At 38.4% G+C, this 19,163-nt stretch overlaps 2 protein-coding genes across 5 annotated transcripts in view; one reads left to right on the top strand and one right to left on the bottom strand.

The window, feature by feature from the left end:
* Positions 1-3,880, bottom strand: part of Avl9 (AVL9 cell migration associated) — a 52,318-nt gene extending 48,438 nt beyond the window's left edge. For all 3 annotated transcript variants that reach the window (XR_007109822.1, XM_047561289.1, XM_047561290.1), the window contains exon 1: positions 3,543-3,880. Coding sequence is in view for 2 of the 3 variants with exons in the window: in XM_047561289.1 (XP_047417245.1) it covers positions 3,543-3,635 (93 nt within the window). In the remaining variant the exon portion in view is untranslated. The remainder of the gene's footprint in view (positions 1-3,542) is intronic.
* Positions 3,881-4,065: 185 nt separating this feature from the next.
* On the top strand, positions 4,066-13,573 carry Lsm5 (LSM5 homolog, U6 small nuclear RNA and mRNA degradation associated). 2 transcript variants are annotated; one of them, XM_047562938.1, is made up of 6 exons: positions 4,066-4,130; positions 10,020-10,363; positions 11,598-11,693; positions 12,016-12,043; positions 12,820-12,892; positions 13,273-13,573. In XM_047562938.1, exons 2-6 carry the CDS (start codon positions 10,318-10,320, stop codon positions 13,303-13,305), a joined length of 276 nt encoding a protein of 91 aa, XP_047418894.1. In that variant the 5' UTR covers positions 4,066-4,130; positions 10,020-10,317; the 3' UTR covers positions 13,306-13,573. The 2 variants fall into 2 exon arrangements, with proteins under 2 accessions (XP_047418894.1, XP_047418893.1); XM_047562937.1 differs by lacking the exon at positions 4,066-4,130 and having other exon boundaries at positions 9,795-10,363.
* The last annotated feature ends 5,590 nt before the right edge of the window (positions 13,574-19,163 follow it).

The raw sequence follows: 19,163 nt of genomic DNA, 5'->3' as shown, positions 1-19,163 counted from the left end.
CTGGGGGAAATTACATAATTAGACCCTCTGATAACACCTGATATACTGGTTAAAAACAGCAGTATCTATAAGTTATTCTAAGATGTGTGTAATACATACTTTCTAAAACTTGAAATAAACTTGGATTTTGAAGGGTTAAGAAAATAGAGTTGTAAGATATCTAAAAAGACATTTGCATAAGTGAGGAACATCCTTTAAGAACTAATATAACATACAAGGGAAATTTTAGTCCTTTGTTTTTATAATACTTGTCTTTTCCTGGTTAAAAACAAACAAATAACATCAAGAACAACAAAAACATGTGCCAGACATGGTGGCAAGTACCTGTAATCCCAGCGACTCAGGAAGTTGAGGTGGGAGGACAGCAAATTCAAGGTCAGCCTCATCAACTTAGTGAGACCCCCATCTTGAAATTAAAAAAGTGCCAGGGATGTAGTTCAGTAGTAGAGTGCCCCTGGTTTCACTCTCCAGTACCCTTGGCCCCCACCAAAAAAACATTTTTCTTTTATAAAAAACAAGGCTAAAAAGGGAAAAAGCAGGGCAAACAAAATGAAAAAAAATTTTTTTTCCATCTCTTCTAATATGATTATATGTACATTGAACATCCTGTTCCAACTAGATGAAACCATGAATTTATATGAATTTTGTTTCCAGTGAAAGTTTTGTTTTTTATTAAATTAACATGTCAATTTCAATCAACTCAGTGTGAGTCTTTCATTCACTTATCTGTTTTCTGAGTGATCTGGCTGGTACCTCTAAGGGTTTCCATTGGTTTTATAGATGGTTCACTCACCCAACCTTAACTTTAGATTCCAGAATCAAAGTATCATTTATTCAAACAACTTCCATTAAAGGAACAATAGAAAACTGGCAGATGATTACTAGTAAGCCAAAATGTTTCTCTGAGAAGTTGTAATAGTACCATTAGGATAAATATTTGATGCTTGCAAAAACTATAGCTTTTAGCGCTTCATTTTCTGCTGTACTACAAGATGGGTGTTATGTTAAAAAACCACAATAAATCAAGCCACTTTGAGTAACAACTGGGATTCTCATCTTCCACTGCACTGTGACAGAATCCTCTGCACTGTCCTCTATTCTATTAGTAACCCACATTCCACAAGTTTATTAAAACAAACAAAACCCCCCCCAAACTGCCATGGTCTCTGTGAAGCACCATATGGACTACAACAATAATTTTTTTTTTTTAACATTATCTATTTTCTTAAATGTGGTGCTGAGGATTGAACCTAGTGTCTCACATGTGCTAGGCAAGTGCTCTATTACTGAGCCAAAACCCCAGCCCCAATACATTCATTTTTATTTTCTAAGAGCTATTTAAGAATGCTATTTAAAAGAATGTAGCTGGGCACAGAGGCACATGTTTGCAATCCTAGCTACTCAGGAGGCTGAAATAGGAGGACCCCAAGTTCAAGTTTAAGGCCAGTTCTTAGCAAGAACTATTTCAAAAAAAAAAAAAAAAAAAAAAAAAAAAGAAAAGAAAAGATTGTAGTTCAGTGGCAGGGTACTTGTCTAGCATTTGTGAGGCCTGGGGTTCAATCCCCAGTACTACGGGGAAAAAAAAAAAAAAGATTTTTTTATTGGGGATGATGGAAAAGTTTTGGGTACAGATAGTAGTGACGATTACACAATGCTGTGAATCTACTATTACTGAACTGTATAATTATGAATGGTTAAAATGATAAATATATATGTACTTTTTAAAAAAGAGAGATGCAATTATATTGATAAGCGAGCTAGCTGTAAAGTGTGTTCAAATCACATCTTTTCTGGGTCTGAGTTTATTCATCTGGAAACTTAAGGGAGTTGGAGTGGATGATCTTTAACTTTTTTGTAAAACCTCTGTAAAGTATCTGGTAGTGGGAACTGGGAAGTAAAGAAAAACTAAGCTTTTTGGACTTGTTGGAGGTCACAGGAACTGTGATGCCATGATGTCATCTAGATCTCCTGACTCCTGGTACAGTATTAATTTTATAAAACTAGTCATTTACCTCTGTGCTAAAACCCAAAGCCAGAAAAAGGCAGAAAAATGTCCCCAGGTACTATTTAGCCCCCTGTGTACTCAGTGCCTCTTTCATCTAAAAAATCTCTTGTTCAGTTTTCTCTCATCTCTAAGCAGTAATACATGTTGTTTCCTTTCTGAAAATATATTACTTCCATAAAATAAAAAAAAAAAGGTAGAGAACACAAAAATCCTGACTTTCGGATGACAGAAAAAATGAAGAGATTCAATCTATCTCCTACCAATGTAGGTAGTTCTTTCTTGTCCAAAGCTCCATTCTGTATGGTTCTGAAGTGGGCTTCCACATCTTTCTTTATCCTGAAATACTTCTACAATGCCACAGTAGAATGAACACATATGGTATGGGAAGCGAAGCTAGTTCTGACTCCAGGATTGTTTTGCAGTGTGGCCTCAGCAAGATCAAATTACCTCTTTGAAGTTTCAATTACTTCACCCATATACAAAGAAAGTTATAAAGTGACTAGTAAGTTCAAACTAGTGACTGCTACACTGAATGCTGCTTCATCCTTCTTGGTGTCTTTCTATTCTGTTTTTACCTGAGAGATGAGGAATATCTCAGTACTCAGTATAAGTACTCTTTAGAACACAAATATCTTTTCCCTTACTTCACCATGTTTGTTACAATCCTCTAACAACTAAACTTTTGCCAATAAGTCTTCTAAAATGCTACATTTTCTGTGAAAGGCAGGAAACCAAAAGCTACATTCTAGTGGTAGCAATCAGTATTTTCAACACTTTAAGAAAACATTTCACTTTACTGTTCACTGGTTCATTATGACATCATTGCCTTCCGGTGTTTACTCGTTTATTAAATAATCCTATTTCTATTTTGTTCCTTTGCCTTCAATACATAGATTGCAAATGTCCCATTTCAGATGCTGGGGTAAAGATCCAGTGAAGAAGCTGAAAAAAGTCTATTTGCACAATTTGCTCAGTGAATGCACTTTCTATTCTTTCAATTACTTGGAGAGGTCAACCTCACCAAAAGGTAAGCTCCGGACAAGATCAAACAGCAAAAGGCTCAAGTCGGGGCGGGGTCAGTCGCCAACCCTAACGCGACAGATTCTAAAGCGTCCAAGACATAAACAAAGGAAGTTGATGTTTCTATACGGCGCATGCATGAGCTTCAACCTACCTGAGGCATTTGCGTGGAAGCCACTGCGCTCACAAGCTTGAAAACGCGAGTGCGAATGCTGGATTTTTCTAAGGATTTGCATTATGGGTGGACACCCGGCAAGTCAGTGGAGACACTGACGGATCGGGAAGAGATTGGGACTATATTCATTCCTTCCTCCCACTTCACCAAAGGAGGCCGTGAAAACCTATCAACCTACACGTACCAACCAGCTCCTCCGCTGCTCATCATGCAATTCTCAGGGGCAGAAGAAAGAAGGGTTGAGCGGCAGATGGAGCAGAAGCGAGCTGAGCCGAGTGGTGGAGGCAGCTGGCACCCGCAAACGCGCGAACTGCCGGGTGCGGGCGCGGGCCCTTTCCTCACCTGGCAGCCCTTCTTGTGGTGAAAGCCGACGACCACGATGTGCAGGACGGGCCCCCGGGGGCCGACCTCACCACCGCGCCCGGCCTTCTCCATGGGTCCCGCACCACGACGACTTCAACCGCCAAGGCCGGAGGGCCGGACGACCCTACGGTCCTCGGAGGCCCAAGAGCGGCGGACCTCAGGTGTCAGCGAGAGGGCCGCATGAGGGCAGCGCAGGGGGCCCGGAGGAGGCGAGCAGCTCCCGCAGCTCCGCGCCGCCCCCCGCGGCCAGGGCCGCTCTTTCTTCATCCGCTTCCGCGGCTTCCGGGCTGTCACCTGATGCGGCGGCCGCCGCCGGCGGGGCGGGGCGGGGCAGGACCGGGAGGGACCTGATGGGGAGGAGCCTGAGGATCAGGAGAGGAGCCTGAGAGGGGCGTGGTTAGAAGAGATGTCTACGAGACGGGGCGGGGCTTACGTGGCATGTAGGCGGGGTTCATGTGGAGAGGGCGGGTCCAGGGAGGAGTCGGCGAGGTAGGGGTGGGGCCTCAGAGTAGGCCAGCCGAGAGGTCCTGGTGGCGCGGTGGGTCACACCTGCTCCTTTCTCTCCAGGTTTGATGTCAAATCGCTTCCTCTTCCCTTCTTCCTCCTTTCTTCTTTCTCCTTAAAATCTCTGCCCCTTCCTTTTTTCTCCGCTTGTTTTCTTTGTAAACATCTTTTCCGTTCTTTAGTATCTTCCACTCTGACTTAGAGTCGTTCTGCTTTTATTTAAATATTTAAAAACATGGAAGCATTTTGGCGAGACTTAACATCTTGTGTATTCAATCTTTAAATTGCTTGTTACCCGAGATTGCTCTTTTGTTTTCTTCTCTGTTTTCTCACTTAAAATTTATGTGTAAGAGTTTGGGGAAAAAAAAAAAAAAAAAAAAAAAAGACCAAAAGAGTTTGGAAGCTATTTAAGGCCTAAAGCAGAATATCCTTGACAAAAGAGGATGTTTACATGGAGACTTGTACCTAGTTCCGCGATTTAAAAAAAATTCTATTTTTCATTCCACCTTTTCATGGGTTTACTACTTTGGTCAGCACAAAACATATGAATCTTTTGTCACTAGGGTTTTTAATTCCTTTATTGATTGTATTATTTCAATTTTTTAAAGCTACAAATCTCTTTTAAATTTAAAGTGAATATTGGAAATGCTAGCAGATTTACCAAATTGTATCCAGGAAAGTTTGGGAATTAACTAAAGATAGCTGCCTGCTTCAAATACAATTTGAAATTACTATGATAACTAGATTTGAAGCTTATCATCACTGAGTTGCACATCCTTTAGTGTAGGCAACTTTAGCAGTGATATTTTCCATTTCTTGTCTTGAAATGTAAAGACCTCCATTCTAATCTAAGGATAACTGAGAAAAACAGCAGACTTCTTGAGTCAAGTTTAATTTCTATGAATCAGTAGAACTGTTTTAATGTTAATATAATACTGAGAATTTTTCAGTATTTTGCCCTCAATCTTTTTTTGTATCACAAAACTTGGCATTGACTCAGAAATGTGTATGAAACTATATTATTCCCTTTATATAGAATATGTTAGCTGTTTCTTGATATGTTGCCTGTTTGATATGGTAACTACTTGATGTGTTAACCATTTTCTTGATGTAACCTGTTCTGATATTTCCAACAATAGGTATAGCTAAAATTTAGGTCTAACTGAAAAACTTTTAAAAAACATAAGGACAGGGCATCTTAGAACTCTGTATCTACACTGAACATCAAATTATTGTGCAAGAGACCTAGTAACAGCTTATAAATATGTCACTTAGCATCCTGGAGCTTTCACCTAAGACTGAATCATCTATTCATATCTAGTATGTTGCTTAAACGTTAAAACAAAAATCCTTGGGGCTGAGGATGTAACTTAATAGTTGAGTACTTGCCTAGCATGCAGGAGGCCCTGGGTTTGATTCCCTAGTAACACAAGAGAAAAAAAAAATTCTTTGAAGTATACTATGAACAAAGGAGATAAGTTACTGGGAAAACTGAGCGAGAAAAATAGGCAAGGGAATTTCTAGAATTTTTTTCTATCTGTAAATATATAGACTGATCCATTAACAATTTAGAATAATAACTCCTTTATATTGTTTTTATTAGTATTTTGCTGATAAATGTTTAATGATACATTGCTCTTCACAGAGGTGACTACAGAGACTTATATAAATTATAATCCAGGAATATATATCCATGCAGCACAGATCTGAAATCAACTGGTGTCTTACCACAATTACCCTATAATCACTGCAACCTTTCTCTCCAAAAACCACCCTAATCTCATGTGAAAACAGTTACTGGTGAGGGAACCAGAAGCCTAACTTTGTGGTCAAAGTAAAAACCAAAGGAAAACTAGAAGTTGAGTGGTTAGTTGGTAGAAGCAGGGAATTCAGTGCCCTTCCTCTTCCTATTCTTGCTATTTTTGTTTCTCCAGCCCTTCCATATTAGCCCTGAATAGGTTCAAATAAGCCATCTGAAACTTTATTCACTTCTTCAGAGTTTATCACAATGCTAATGTTTTTTCCATCTGTAGCTTTTAACAGACACTTGTCTGAGAGCTCAGTGCTCTCACAGAACTCTTCCTTGGTGTACATTTAGTTCCACCTTCATACTTCTTCGAGGTGATGTATGCACTGCAGGACAACTGACACTTCTGGAAGAATCTAGTCAGCTCCATCAGGAACTTCTCTCCCAAAGCACAATCACAGCATTGTGGGCTCCATTCTGTTAGCATAAGCACCAAGCAGTTCTACGTTAGTTTTTAATTTTTTTTTCTTTTTTCTTTTGGGTACCAGGGACTAAACCCAGAGGCATATAACCACTGAGCCATATCCCCAGCCCCTTTTAAAAAATTTTGAGACAAGATGTTTTCTTTTCAGATGACGATTGCGAAGCTAATAATAATAAAAAAAAGATAACAGGTATCACAGTTAACAGATAAAAAATTTTTTTTTTTTTTTTTTTGAGACAGGGTCTCACTAAGTTGCTTAGGGCCTTGCTAAGTTGCTAAAGCTGGCTTTGAACTTGGAATCCTCATGACTCAGCCTCCCAAGCTGTTGTTCTTCATTAGTTTTTAAATGAGTTCTATTAATGTTGAATAAATTTATTAACAGGATATTGTCAGGCTGGGGTTGTGGCTTAGTGGTAGAGAGCACTTACCTAGCATGTGTGAAGCACTGGGTTCAATTCTTAGCACCACATATACATACATACATACGTACATAAAGGTCCATTGAAAACTAAAAAAAAAAATTAAAAAAAATACCAAGATATTGTCCACAGAGGACAAATATCTATTGGGAAAATAACAGAAATTTCTTCTTTTTTTAAAAAAAATATTAGAAGCAGATTATCAAGACTTGAAACCCCAATTTGAGATAACAGCACTTTTTTGAAACTTTATTTGAAAGGAAACTTTTGGTTATATTTATATGAGACATTCAACTCCAGGGAAAAAATTAGAAATACCTTTCTGAACGTAAAATACATCGAAGAGCCTCTTTGAGTTACATATACTTCATGATGAATTATAAATTCTATTTATGTCTGCTCTCGAGAAGAGCTGAAGGGAGAAAAATCCTTGAGAAATAGAAATATGACATATTTTCAAGTTTATTAAAATTCTATCTGGAATTGGCCTGTTGTTTCTTTTTTGTGTGTTGCCTCAGAAAGAATACAATAAAATAAAACCACTACCTTTCTGCAGTCCTTATTAACTCTCTCTCTCTCTCTCTTTTTTTTTAAATTTTTTTGCAGTGCTGGGGATTGAACCCTGGGCATGCAAGGCAAGTGCTCTACCAGCTACATACCCAGCCCAGTCCTTATTAACTCTTGTGTAATTGAACTGTATGTGGTTCATTTTTCAGAGTCTAAAGAGACTATTCTTTAGTGATACTGAAAATTGCTAACCTTCATTTTGTTTTTACAATGGAAAACTTAAGAGCAATGACTTTCTGAAAGTCAGTTTTTCCTTCCCTCTCTCCCTCCCTTTCTTGTATGGGGAATTAATCCCAGGGGCACTCTATATCCCTAACTTTTTTTTTTTTTTTTTTTTTTTTTTTTTTGAGACAGTCTCACAAATTTGCCCAGACTGCCCTGAAACTTGTGATCCTGTTTCCTCAACCTGCATTTCTGGGGTTATAGTTGTGAACCATCTTGCATATCTTCTTAAAGTACAATTTTCTGATTTTCATACTCTTATCTAGTAATGACAATGCCTAAATTTGATCCATACTCTCAGTATGGTCTGGAGAAAGTGCAACAGAAATAAGGATGGAACAGAAAAAGAAAAGGGCTTCACAAACAAATTTGGCATTACTTTGTATTTAGAACCTTATGAAAATTAAGTAGAATACTGATGAGTGAAAAAGAATTCAATGAATATTTATTAGGAACTACAATACACTGGAATTGTGGTAGGCACAGTGCATCAAACAAGATATTGCTGCCTTAAAGTGGTTTATGTCTGTTTATAAAAATAATATGAATTTGAAACTAGATGATTGTGTAGCCCCAACTCTAACCCAACCATCATGTTAGGTGTTAAGAAACAAAAAGATAAGTTATAGAAGCTCATATTTAATAGGTTTGCTATTTGCTATGTCCTATGCTAATCTTTTTCATGATTATCTCATTTAATCTTCATAAACTCATAAGTAGGTATTATTATCCTCCCTTTTTCCTCAATGGATAAATTAAGACTTAAAAGGCTTAAATAACTTCCCTATAAGTCAAATAATTACAAGGAATCATGGTGGAGCTGGAATTTGAATCAGTCATTTAATTCAGAACCAGTGGATTTAATTACTATACACTACTGCTTTTCAATATTCTTGGACTCAAGGAACTCAATCTTTTGGGGAGAGGTAGCTTTGTTAATAATTATAATACACTGAAAACATTCTGAAAGCTATTAATATTGCTGCCAAACAATGAAAGAGTCCATCAAGTCTACAAGTCAGAGGTGATTCTATTTGATAAGGATCTTGAAGGATGTGTAAGATTTTACTGGAAGGTGGGGGAGGGGATCATAAAGTACATTAAAATCACTTAAGACTGCTGTTAATGGAAATACATTTGGGAAGGGAAGGGTTTTATGATAAACTTAGAGGAAGTATGTTAAGTTTTTAATAAAAATGCAGCCGGAGAGGTTTGGAGGTGGGCATATGCCAATTGCACATGGTATTCACTCTATTTGGAATGCTGCTCTTGACCCTTTTTTGCATGTTCAACTTTTATGCACCCTCCAAGACCAGACTTCTGTCAATTCCTTTGGCTGATGGAACAATTATTTAACTTTTTTGAGTACAAGGAATCTCATCATACTTGTCTCAAAAAATGTAAAAATTAGAAGTGTATTTGTTAAGTGCCCTGGTACCTAGTAGGTGATGGATATTTATGGAATGGGGGGGAGGCCAGATTTGCTGAAATTTAGAAATGAGTTGAGTTCTCCAGGATCCCTGAAGCTAAAAAGAGGTCTTTTGATTTTATATTTCATGGTGCCTTGAACATAAAAGTTTGTACTTGTCTTTCTCCCCCGTTCATCCTTAAGTTCCTGCAAGAGTAGAAGACACTTTTTGTTCTGTACATACTTTGTACTAAGCAAATTGCTGGTCAACTAGTATGCAACAAATACGTGTTTGTTCCATGAAGGAATGATGCATGCTTATCAACTTTTTATTGCAAGACTTATGTTCTTTGTGACCTTTCATGTATAGACTGTTTAGCTTTAAGTTCCTGGAATACAAATGTAAAATCGACCCAGAATTTGTTTGCAAAACAAGTGCACAAGCATGCTTTTCCGAGCGCGATGACATTAACATATCATTTAGAGTGACTGACATCTGGTGGTTGCCTGTTAGACAATAATCATTTGTTGAAGAAATATTGACTGGAAAAGCCCATGTTAGAATCCTAAATATAACAAAACAAGTATGACGAATTAAATTAGTGAAACGTTAGGAAAAGAAAAAAAAAAAAAACAACCCAGTATGGATTTTTTTTTTTTTTTTTAAATGCTGGTTGTGGGTTTTCAATCCTCTGGATTTAGAAGCAGCAGATTCCTTAAGAAAATGAGTAGTGCCTGGTGCAGTGGCACAGGCCTTGTAATCCCAGTGACTCTGGAGGCTGAGACAGAAGGATCACAAGTTCAAGTTCAGCTTCAGCAAATCAGCGAGGCCCTGAGCAACTTAGTGAGTCCCTGTTTCAAAATAAATAAAATTAAATAAAATTAAAATGAAAAAGGCTGGGGATGTAGCTCAATAGATCAGTGGTAAAGCGCCCCCAGGTTAAATCCCCGGTTTTAAAAAAAAAAGTTTTTGCGAAAACTACAGAACAGACTCAGACGGGTAATTTGAATTTATTTTACTGGTCTGAAGAAAAATCCTCGCTTGAGATGAGATGCAACTTTCTAGGGGAAACTAAGGCGACTCAATGGTCTACGTATTTTGTAGTCCTCCGAAATGGAGGAAGGATTTATTCACGAAGCAAGATACCTTTAACGTTTCTCCGAAACTTCGAGGGCACAATGGGTATCCATCGAGATGGCAGGATATTCAGCGAACCAAAATATTTCACTAGATCCCCTAGCTCTGTTAAAAAAGAGAGCGGGTCTATTCACGTGGACCGTCCAGATCGCACACTCGGCCTTCGATTGGTCGGGCCTGCTCCGGGTCCGGAAAAAAGCGGAAGCGCGCTCTTTTAAAGTCGCCGTTCGAACGTCGAGGGACGCTGGCCACTTCCGGCTTAGCCATGGCGGCTAACGCTACAACCAACCCGTCGCAGCTGCTGCCGCTAGGTAATTGTCTTCCCGTGAGGAGTGGGGGCGAGGAGCTGAGGTTGAGGACCCGGGAGGGAGGGGAAAACTATGGGGCGCTTTCCCGTTCCGCGGCTGGTCTCTAGACCCCAGGACTCCGGGCGCCCGGCCGCCGCTGCTCTGTAATGTGGTTTCGGGAGGCACAGCCGGCGCTGGAAAAGGTCTTCACTTAGTGAAAGCGGCCCCGGCCTTTGTTGTGAACTTGCCAGCACCGTGTCGAGGGTAGCAGTTCCGCTTCTCGGCTTGGCATTTAAGGTTCACCGGTTAGATAGACCCCGTCATCTATGTGGTCAGTTGAGCTTAGCTTAAAAGAGGGATCTGGAAACGAGTCCTGTTTTGTCATTCATTCAACAAGTAGGTTCCACACCGTATCCGGTCACTGTTCAGTCGAGAACTTTTAAATCACAGCCTTGGCGGGGCTGGGGTTGTGGCAGTAGTAGGGCGCTTGCCTACCATGTGTGAGGCACTGGGTTTGATTCTCTGCACCGCATATAAAAAATAAATAAAAAATGAAGGTCCATTGACAACTGAAAAAAGAAAAATCACAGCCTTTGTTTTCGGATAGCACGCCAGTAAGCATACTGAATGATGCTAAGTTGACTAAAGAGATGTTCGAGCTGCAGTCAGAACACAGGATGGACTTCGTTGGGTGAGGGAAGTAGTGACAGAAAGAGTTTCTGGTGAAAATTATGCGTCTTTCCTCCAATAGGTAGCTGGTGAAGAGTGATTGAGTTAGTGGATGTGACTGTGGTTGAATTATTTTCATTTGGCAGACACTTTTGGCATGCCTGGCATATGGCAGACACCGTTCTCTGGGGAAACAGTGATGAGCAAGAATAACCATAATTTGTGCCTCATAGACCTTAGAATCAGAAAGGATTGTGTGTGTGTTCATATAGTAATCATGTAATGTAAAACAATTTATAAAACCACAATCATATTAATAGCTACAAAGAAGAGGTAAGTGGAGATCAAAGAAGACTTTTCTGTAAAGTAATGATTGAACAGAAATTTGAATTATAAGACCTAAAGTTGTTGAGTGAGTATTTTTCCAGGTTGTTTTGCAATGTGCAAATGAGGTATGCCAGTAGGCACTCTCTGTGGTGGGGATTGAACTGTAGGGCCTCAGGTATGCTTGGCAAGTGCTGTATCACTGAGCCACACCCCGACAATATTTGTTGAAATAATGAATGGGTAAAATACTTTTTTTCTACAGAGCTTGTGGACAAGTGTATAGGATCAAGAATTCACATTGTGATGAAGAGTGATAAGGAAATTGTTGGAACACTTCTAGGATTTGATGACTTTGTCAGTATCCTTTTAAAAAATGGTGTTGGCCTAGGTTTTTAAAATGTATTTACTAATACAGGTAAAAATTATAGACTAGCAGTATATTTCTGACTGATGATTTTATTTTATTTTATTTGGGGGAACTTGTGATTGTATTGTTATTTTATTTGGGGGAACTTGTGATAGTATTGTTAGAGGTATGTTTACTACAAGATCTTAAGTTCCTGCCATTCAGAGGCCTTTTCAATTTGAGTCAGTATATTAAACATAATTAATTACAGAACAAAAGCAGAAGCCAAGTAAATTCAACCTGGTATATGTTTTTTCTTAACACCAAACTTCAGATATGGTGCTGGAAGATGTCACTGAATTGTAAGTAGTATTGAGAAGGAATGGGGTGGGGTGTCTTTTTAGTTAAAGGCAATTATAGTATGATTGAGACAGTAAAATGATTGATGAAAAAACATTACCTATGGGATTCCTTAAAGACACATTTTATGTACTGATGTTTGTAAAATTGGATCAGATGGTTATTACTTTAATGTAATTTTTACTGAATTGCTAGGAAGTTAGTATAGACAGAGCTGTAAGGTAAAAGATACTAAAAAAGAGTAATTTTAGGGCTCAGGTCAAATCAAAGAATGATAATGAGAGCATTTAACTGTATAACAAAATGTAAATGATGGCTTGATTGTATTAATTTATAAACATTATGACCAGTATCTGTTTCCAAAATTGTATTGATTACAGATTGGTTTAATGACTAGGGATTAGCAGTAATAGATATATTAAAGAAAAAAGGTGAGACTGCTGAGTGTTTCATTTCATGTTGGATCTCCTTTGCAAGTTTCAGCTTCTTTTTATGTAGAAGTGGATGTGAGTCTTAGACCAGTTGGTCTACTCTGTTGCCCATGAGGGATTTATGTACATTACTTAGTAGATAACCTTTTTTCTTTGAAAATTACTAATATAGTTGCCTGACCTCACTTTCATTTATGTGCAAGATTAACCTTTTTGGTGCTGGGGGTTTGAACTCAAGGCTTTGTGCATACCAGCCTCAAGAACAGTTATTTTAGACAGGAAATGTTTTTCTAAAATGTTGACTTTGATTACTTGTTTATCCTGACTCATTTTATCTATTCATTTAGTGAAATCACACCAGAAGGAAGAAGGATTACTAAATTAGATCAGATTTTGCTAAATGGAAATAATATAACAATGGTAAGATACATTAAGCTATTTTATTTAGGTACTAGCCCATTTTGGCAGGGCAGGGATTATAAAACTAAGTTGTACTGCTGCTTGCTTCACTAAATGCTCATGGGCCAGAAGTGTCTTAAGATAGAATAGGAATTCTTATGGTCAGCTCCAACGCTGATCTATTGTAAAGGGTTTGGGCTTTAAATTTTGTTAATCATTGTTGAGACACATAATATTAATTCATAATGTTGGGAATTGTAGCCAGATATTGATGACCTGGAGACAATGAGAATGTGAGGGAGGGGGGAAAAGACAAAGGTGACTTTGGTTAATGAGGAGCACGTAGGGGGTTTTAGATGACATGGTGATATTATTAATACACTCTTTTTCCTCCCATGCAGCTGGTTCCTGGAGGTGAAGGACCTGAAGTATGAAAGAATTTCCTTGACTTATGCTAGATTCCATTTTGTTTTATAATGGCAACAAAATAGATTTTTTTTTAATCTTCTAATGTTTAGATTCTCTAAAGCTAATTTTCCCGTTAAAGGGAAATGCTTTGAAGATGTATTGTATAACCATTTTTCTAAGTTAATCATGATTATCTTGGAAAAAGAAGAAATTAGTGTGTTTTTTGAAGACAAAAATAAAGGTGTTTTTGGTTAACTGTTATTTATTACACTACAGTAGCCAGAGGAACAAAGATTGTAGTTGTTTTGCCATTTGCTTTCCTGTCATTTTATATCTATTTGCATCCTCATTTATATTACCATTTGATATCTAATCAATTATTTCCAACACAGTGGTGAACTTTGATTTTGAACAGGTACATTTAAAATACCTGAAATGATTGGAGAATTCAGTTTGAACTCTGATATTTTGTACTGTGAATTTCTCTTTGGTATTGCTGAGTTTTGGGTTCTAAGACATTTATACCTGGTAGGACCATGGAACTGGGGGCTGGGGATTGATTTGTTTTTTGAATTTGGTGTGGGGTTGGTGATAATCTTGTAGATTCAGGTAACTAACTCTGGTTCCATTAAAAAGTGAAGCAATGCATAAAAGAAGTAAAATAAAAGAAGTAAATTGGACTTCCCCCAAATTAAAAACTCTTATGTTTCAAAGCACACCATCAAGAAAATAAAAAAGACAACCCACATGACTGATAAGGGACTCATCTAAAATATATAAAGAATTTTTATAAATCAATGAAAAGATAGACATTGTTACAAAGAAGCACAAATGACCAATAAGCACATGAAAAGGTATTCACATCATTGCCATTTTAGGGAAATGCAGATCAAAATCACAATGAGATAGTACTTTGTATACACTGTAGGATGATTATAATAAAGGAGAAGATAAAATAAGTTTTGGTAAGGAAATGATAAAATTAGAACTGTAGTATGTGTTGATGTGAATGTAAAATGATGCAGCAGCTGTGGAAAACAATTCGAGGATTCCTTAAAAAAAAAAAAAAAAAAAGTTAAAAAAGAAAGTTACCATATGACCCAGGAGTTCCACTCTTAGGTTTATAGTCAATAGAACTAAAAACACCCTCACAAAAACCTGTATACAGATATTCATAGCCGTAGCATTTACATTAACCCTAAAGTGGAAACCCAAATGTCCAATGGATGTGATTTATTCATACAATGGAATATTACTCAGCTATAAGAAGGAATAAAGTACTTATTCGTGCAACAGTGAGGCTGAATCTTGAGAATATGCTAAGCTAAAGAAGCCAGACACTAGACCATATGAAATGTTCATAACAGGCAAATTCATAGTCATAGAAAGCAGTTGCCAGAGCCTGGGTGGGGGAAACGAAAGTAACTGTTAAAAGGGTATAGGATTTCTTTCTTGTTGAGGGTGGTGGTAAAAACCGAGAGTTGGGGTAAAAGGTCATACAACTTGGTGAATGTTCTAAAACCCACTTGTACACTTTAAAAGGGTGATTTTTATGAGTGAAATTATATCAATTTTTAAAAAAGTGCCATGTGAGATATGTCTCACATATCTCACATGGCACTTCTGAGGCCCCCAAAGAATCACTTTTCCAAAAGTGACAACCCAGGCTGGGGCTGTTGAAAGGACCCTAACTCTCCAAGCATCAAGACTCCTTTCGGCTAATATTGAACAGAATGAGCATTTAAGGAAGATAGTTTTTGATCTTTAACTTAAGAATGTTGGATGTTTGAACTTTTAATTAGACAAGGGAATTTAGTTTTGATTTTTTTTTTCTTCAGTACCAGCGGTGCTTTACCATTGAGCTACATCTCCAGTCTCCCCTCCCGCCACCTTAAAAAAAAAATCCTTTTATGACAGGATTCAAACTTGAGATTCTTTATGTCTCAGTCTCCCCAGTTAATGGGATCACAGGTGTGTGCCGCCATGCCTGATTTGAATTTTGATTTTCAAGGAGAATTTTTGAATTTCTCTCTGTAACTTTGATAATGAGAGGAAATTAGATTTAGATTTGAGCATGTTTATGTTGGTATTTTATTAATGGGTCTTAATGCCGTGTTATGGTGGTTAGACTGTGTGGCTGCACATACTTGATGGTGGGCAATGGAGTGAGTTTTGGAATTTCAGAAGCCTTAAAGTTGTTTTAATCCATCTATTATTCTGACCCCATTCAGAGCCTTTGGGGACAAAAATCTAAGCTTCCAATGATTCCAAAAAGATAAATCAAAGGAACAGTAGTTGGTATTTGGGATGACTTCTTGATGGAGTTCTCTGGTTCTTCAGAGTTTTAATGTTTTAAGCCTGGGGGTGAAAAGAACAAAAAGATGGGAAAGGCAAAGGAGGAATGTTTTCCCACTTCTGGTGGTTTCTTCTACATGGAGAAAGATCCATGTAACACACCTGACCTTTGCTGTCCTATACTCCAGGAGAGGGGCAGTGACTTATTTGATTGAATATAGGGAGAGGGAAACTTAGGCACGTTTGCTGTTTTCCTTTTGGGACTGCATTGCCCGTAGCTAGTGTGAGTTCTCTTTGCTGTCTGCTGTATGACTCTTGGCTCCTAGATGAAGAGATTACCGTGGTCCAGCAATACCTATGGTTTGGTGAGTAAATCTGAATTATTCTGGAGTTCATATAAAGAAGTTAACCACAACTCACTGATAAAAGCTACATCATCTACCCAACCTGTGTCAGTAATAAAAATGATCAATCTGTTTACCATTTTGCCTTTTTTCTCAATAGGTTTAGAATTAAATTGTGGAAGAGGGGTGTGCTAATTGTTGTTTTCCTTGAAAACTCTTAAGTTCTCAAGTCTCTGCTGTACTAATACTACAAACTCCTCAGTTTATTTACTGCCTGCTCTTGCGCTCTGTCACATCTGTCCTCCACAGTGATCACAGCATTCAAGTGATATGTCTAAAATGCAGAATATGGTCATATAGCACTTGGACTTTCAACCCCCTCAATAAGCTACTCTAAAGAGAACCACAGTTCCCTAACAGGATTCCATGGGTACCTGTTGACTGCCAGCCACATCTTGGTCCTGCTTTCAGTAATGCAGAATTTGTTTCTTCAATTTGGATTTTGACTTGACTCATGTTGGACATCTGTGGGATGTCCCTGTTTCCAGATTTCTCTTCACTTGGTTCACTTCTATTTAAGACTAGGCTCAAGCATCACCTCCTCCAGGAATTCCACCAAGATCTTCAACCCCTCTGCCACTACCCAATGCTTATATAAACAGGTTGTGGAGACTTCAAAGTGCTTTTCCATTATACTGTCTTTACAGCTGTTAACCTCTAGTAAAACAGCATCAAGAAGTGAATGCCTCTCAAGTCTTGGATTCAAAGGAAACAAATCTCATTACCTCTGGATAAGAGACCAGAGTCTGGGCTGCCACTAACATTACCATCTGAATATTGGATGAGTTTGGCATGGTAGTTCAATCCTCAATACAAAATTGTACTTCTGGATATTAACAGGGAAGATCAGAGACAGAGGTTGGGAGGGTCCTGGTGCTCTGTGATTCCCTCCTTCCTGACATCCCGTAACTAGTTGATATTTGGGATGACTACTTGATCTCTGGTGAGCCTGATGTCCACATTCATACTATTTCTACTCCAGTCAGTAGGAGTGTGAAGTAAGTGGGTATGAGCTGGGAAAGAAAATGACTGGAAACCAGACTTCATCTACTTTATTCAAGGGTGACTGAATTCTTTGGTTTTCCGGCCTTTCACGTTTGAGTTTAGGAAAATCATGCATTACATCAACTGACCAGCAGAGGGCACTGAGCAACCAGCCTGCTATTTGCTAAAACCACTGTGTTGTTTTCCTAGAACCTCATTGAAACAAATTTCTGTTTGCCCACTACGCTGTACTGTATTTGATTGCAGGACAAGAGTAGGTAAAAGATTGAACTCATGACCACTTCACACTTTAAAAAATGATCAATTTCATGTACTCCATATTTTCTACTTGAGGTGCCTTTTCTACCCTTAAATATTGTCTTCAGTATAGTGTGGATAAAAAATGGGCTGTAGAATCAGATTTACCTGAATTCTAACCCTAACCATTTGTTGTATAATTTTGGACCGTCTACTAAGCTCTGGCTTCAGTGCCCTAATTTGTAAATTGGAAATAATAACCACGTCTCAAGGTAATAAAGATTAAGAAAAATTTATATGTAAATCATCCAGTATATTTTTAGTTATATAGTAAGTGCTCAATGAATGGGTAGTTGTTATTGTTAAAACAACCTCTGAGTCAACTTAGTTTTTTTTTTTTTTTCCTGTCGCAGCAGTTCCAACACTTAGTTCATAACATTTGTCCAAGAATGGAGCCTGTAGTTGTCACAAAGCACAGTGCTTGAAGCACAGGGACTCATAATATTTGAATGAAGTAGTCTTCTTACAGTAAGAAGTGATCTTTTTTATTTTTAAAGATGAGACAAAATGAACTTTATGAATTGGTGAAAGAACAACTTTAAAGAGGTGAGACTATTTCAAGATAATTCATTATTATGATATGTTATAATTTCATTAATAAGGTGATCATTTATTGAGCATCTACTTGGTGCCTGCCTTCCTGAAGCTGGCCAAAAGGAGATAGAGATCTGTGGTACAATGTGATGAATACATTAAACTTTCCAGATGTGGGGAGGAAAGGGGTGGGTCCTCCTTGTGGGAGGGGAGGCAGGGAAGACACTGTGTTAGTTCTTCCAGCTGCCCCTGCCCTCACTAGATGTAGCCCCCTGGATCTTGGACTTCCCAGCCTCCAGGATTGTAGCCAGTACTGGGATCCTTGGAACCTGGTTTGGAGCTTTTGCTATCAACTCCACACTCGATGGATGATGTAAGGTATTCTGTTATATCAGCACGGAGTAAATAGGAAGACAGGAAATCTGAGTTGCCAGGTTTGTGTAACCTTGAGCAAGCCACTCCTTTGTTTCAGGGGTTCAGTTTTCTTACCTGTAAAACAAGAGTTGAATTGAGTGTTTGGGCTCCCTCCTAGGTCTGGGTTGTATGCATTTCAATAGAAGAAAACATCAGCCAAAGGATAAGGTGCAGATGGGGAGGATGGACATTCACCATGCGTGGTGGGTCTTATCTTTAAGGCTTAGGCATGCTCCCTCTTCCTTGTAACCATTATCACCCCACCATTGTCAGGTATGCTGTGCTTGGAATCTGATGTGCTTTGGTAGCCATTTGGAAATTGAGAACACATTCCTGCATCTGTGGGTTGCTTCTGTGCTATGGGAGCCTAACTGTTCCATAGTTAATCTTTTAAAACTGTTATGCTCCTGTTTTCCTTGCTGCCTGACTTGTGCCTTTCCTGCTCCACAGTTATTCTGGAGATTCATAGGTGTGAAATGCTTTTACTTAAATAACTTTCTATATTGACATGAGGGCAACTCTTGACCCCTATTCTTCGTCTTTTGATACCAACTACAAACATCCTGAATGGCTTTTAACTCTACCCTACCCCTTTTCAAAAAAAAAAACAAAACTGGCTGTCAACAAGGATGTCTTCAAAATAATTGGTCATTATATTTCTTATAGAGTAGAGAAATATACTTGAATTGAAGATCATGGCCATGGGGTGTGTTGAATCATAGATGTTGTGGGTCATGGGCTCTCCTGCCTCCTCTGTTTTCTGGGAAGGACTCTATTTACTTCAAGTATTTCCTTTTGCCTCAGAACTGCTGCTTCTTGGTCCATAGACCCCATTAACACTCCCTCCTCCAGCCCTGTTATTTGTCACAGGTTTTAACTAGCTTCATGGTCAGTGTCTCCTAAAGATGGTGAGAAGTGGGAAGGACCTTATTTTT

The sequence above is a fragment of the Sciurus carolinensis genome, chromosome 8 (assembly GCF_902686445.1).
Source record: "Sciurus carolinensis chromosome 8, mSciCar1.2, whole genome shotgun sequence".
In the NCBI taxonomy this organism is placed as follows: Eukaryota; Metazoa; Chordata; class Mammalia; order Rodentia; family Sciuridae; genus Sciurus; species Sciurus carolinensis.
This window is presented reverse-complemented; position numbering and strand designations above follow the sequence as displayed.

Excerpts from the sequence above, each read along its gene's own strand:
- Lsm5 (XM_047562938.1), top strand. The coding sequence starts at position 10,318 with ATGGCGGCTAACGCTACAACCAACCCGTCGCAGCTGCTGCCGCTAG. Across the intron at positions 11,694-12,015 it reads AGGATTTGATGACTTTGTCA|ATATGGTGCTGGAAGATGTC; the intron begins GTATCCTTTTAA and ends ACCAAACTTCAG. Across the intron at positions 12,893-13,272 it reads ATGGAAATAATATAACAATG|CTGGTTCCTGGAGGTGAAGG; the intron begins GTAAGATACATT and ends CCTCCCATGCAG.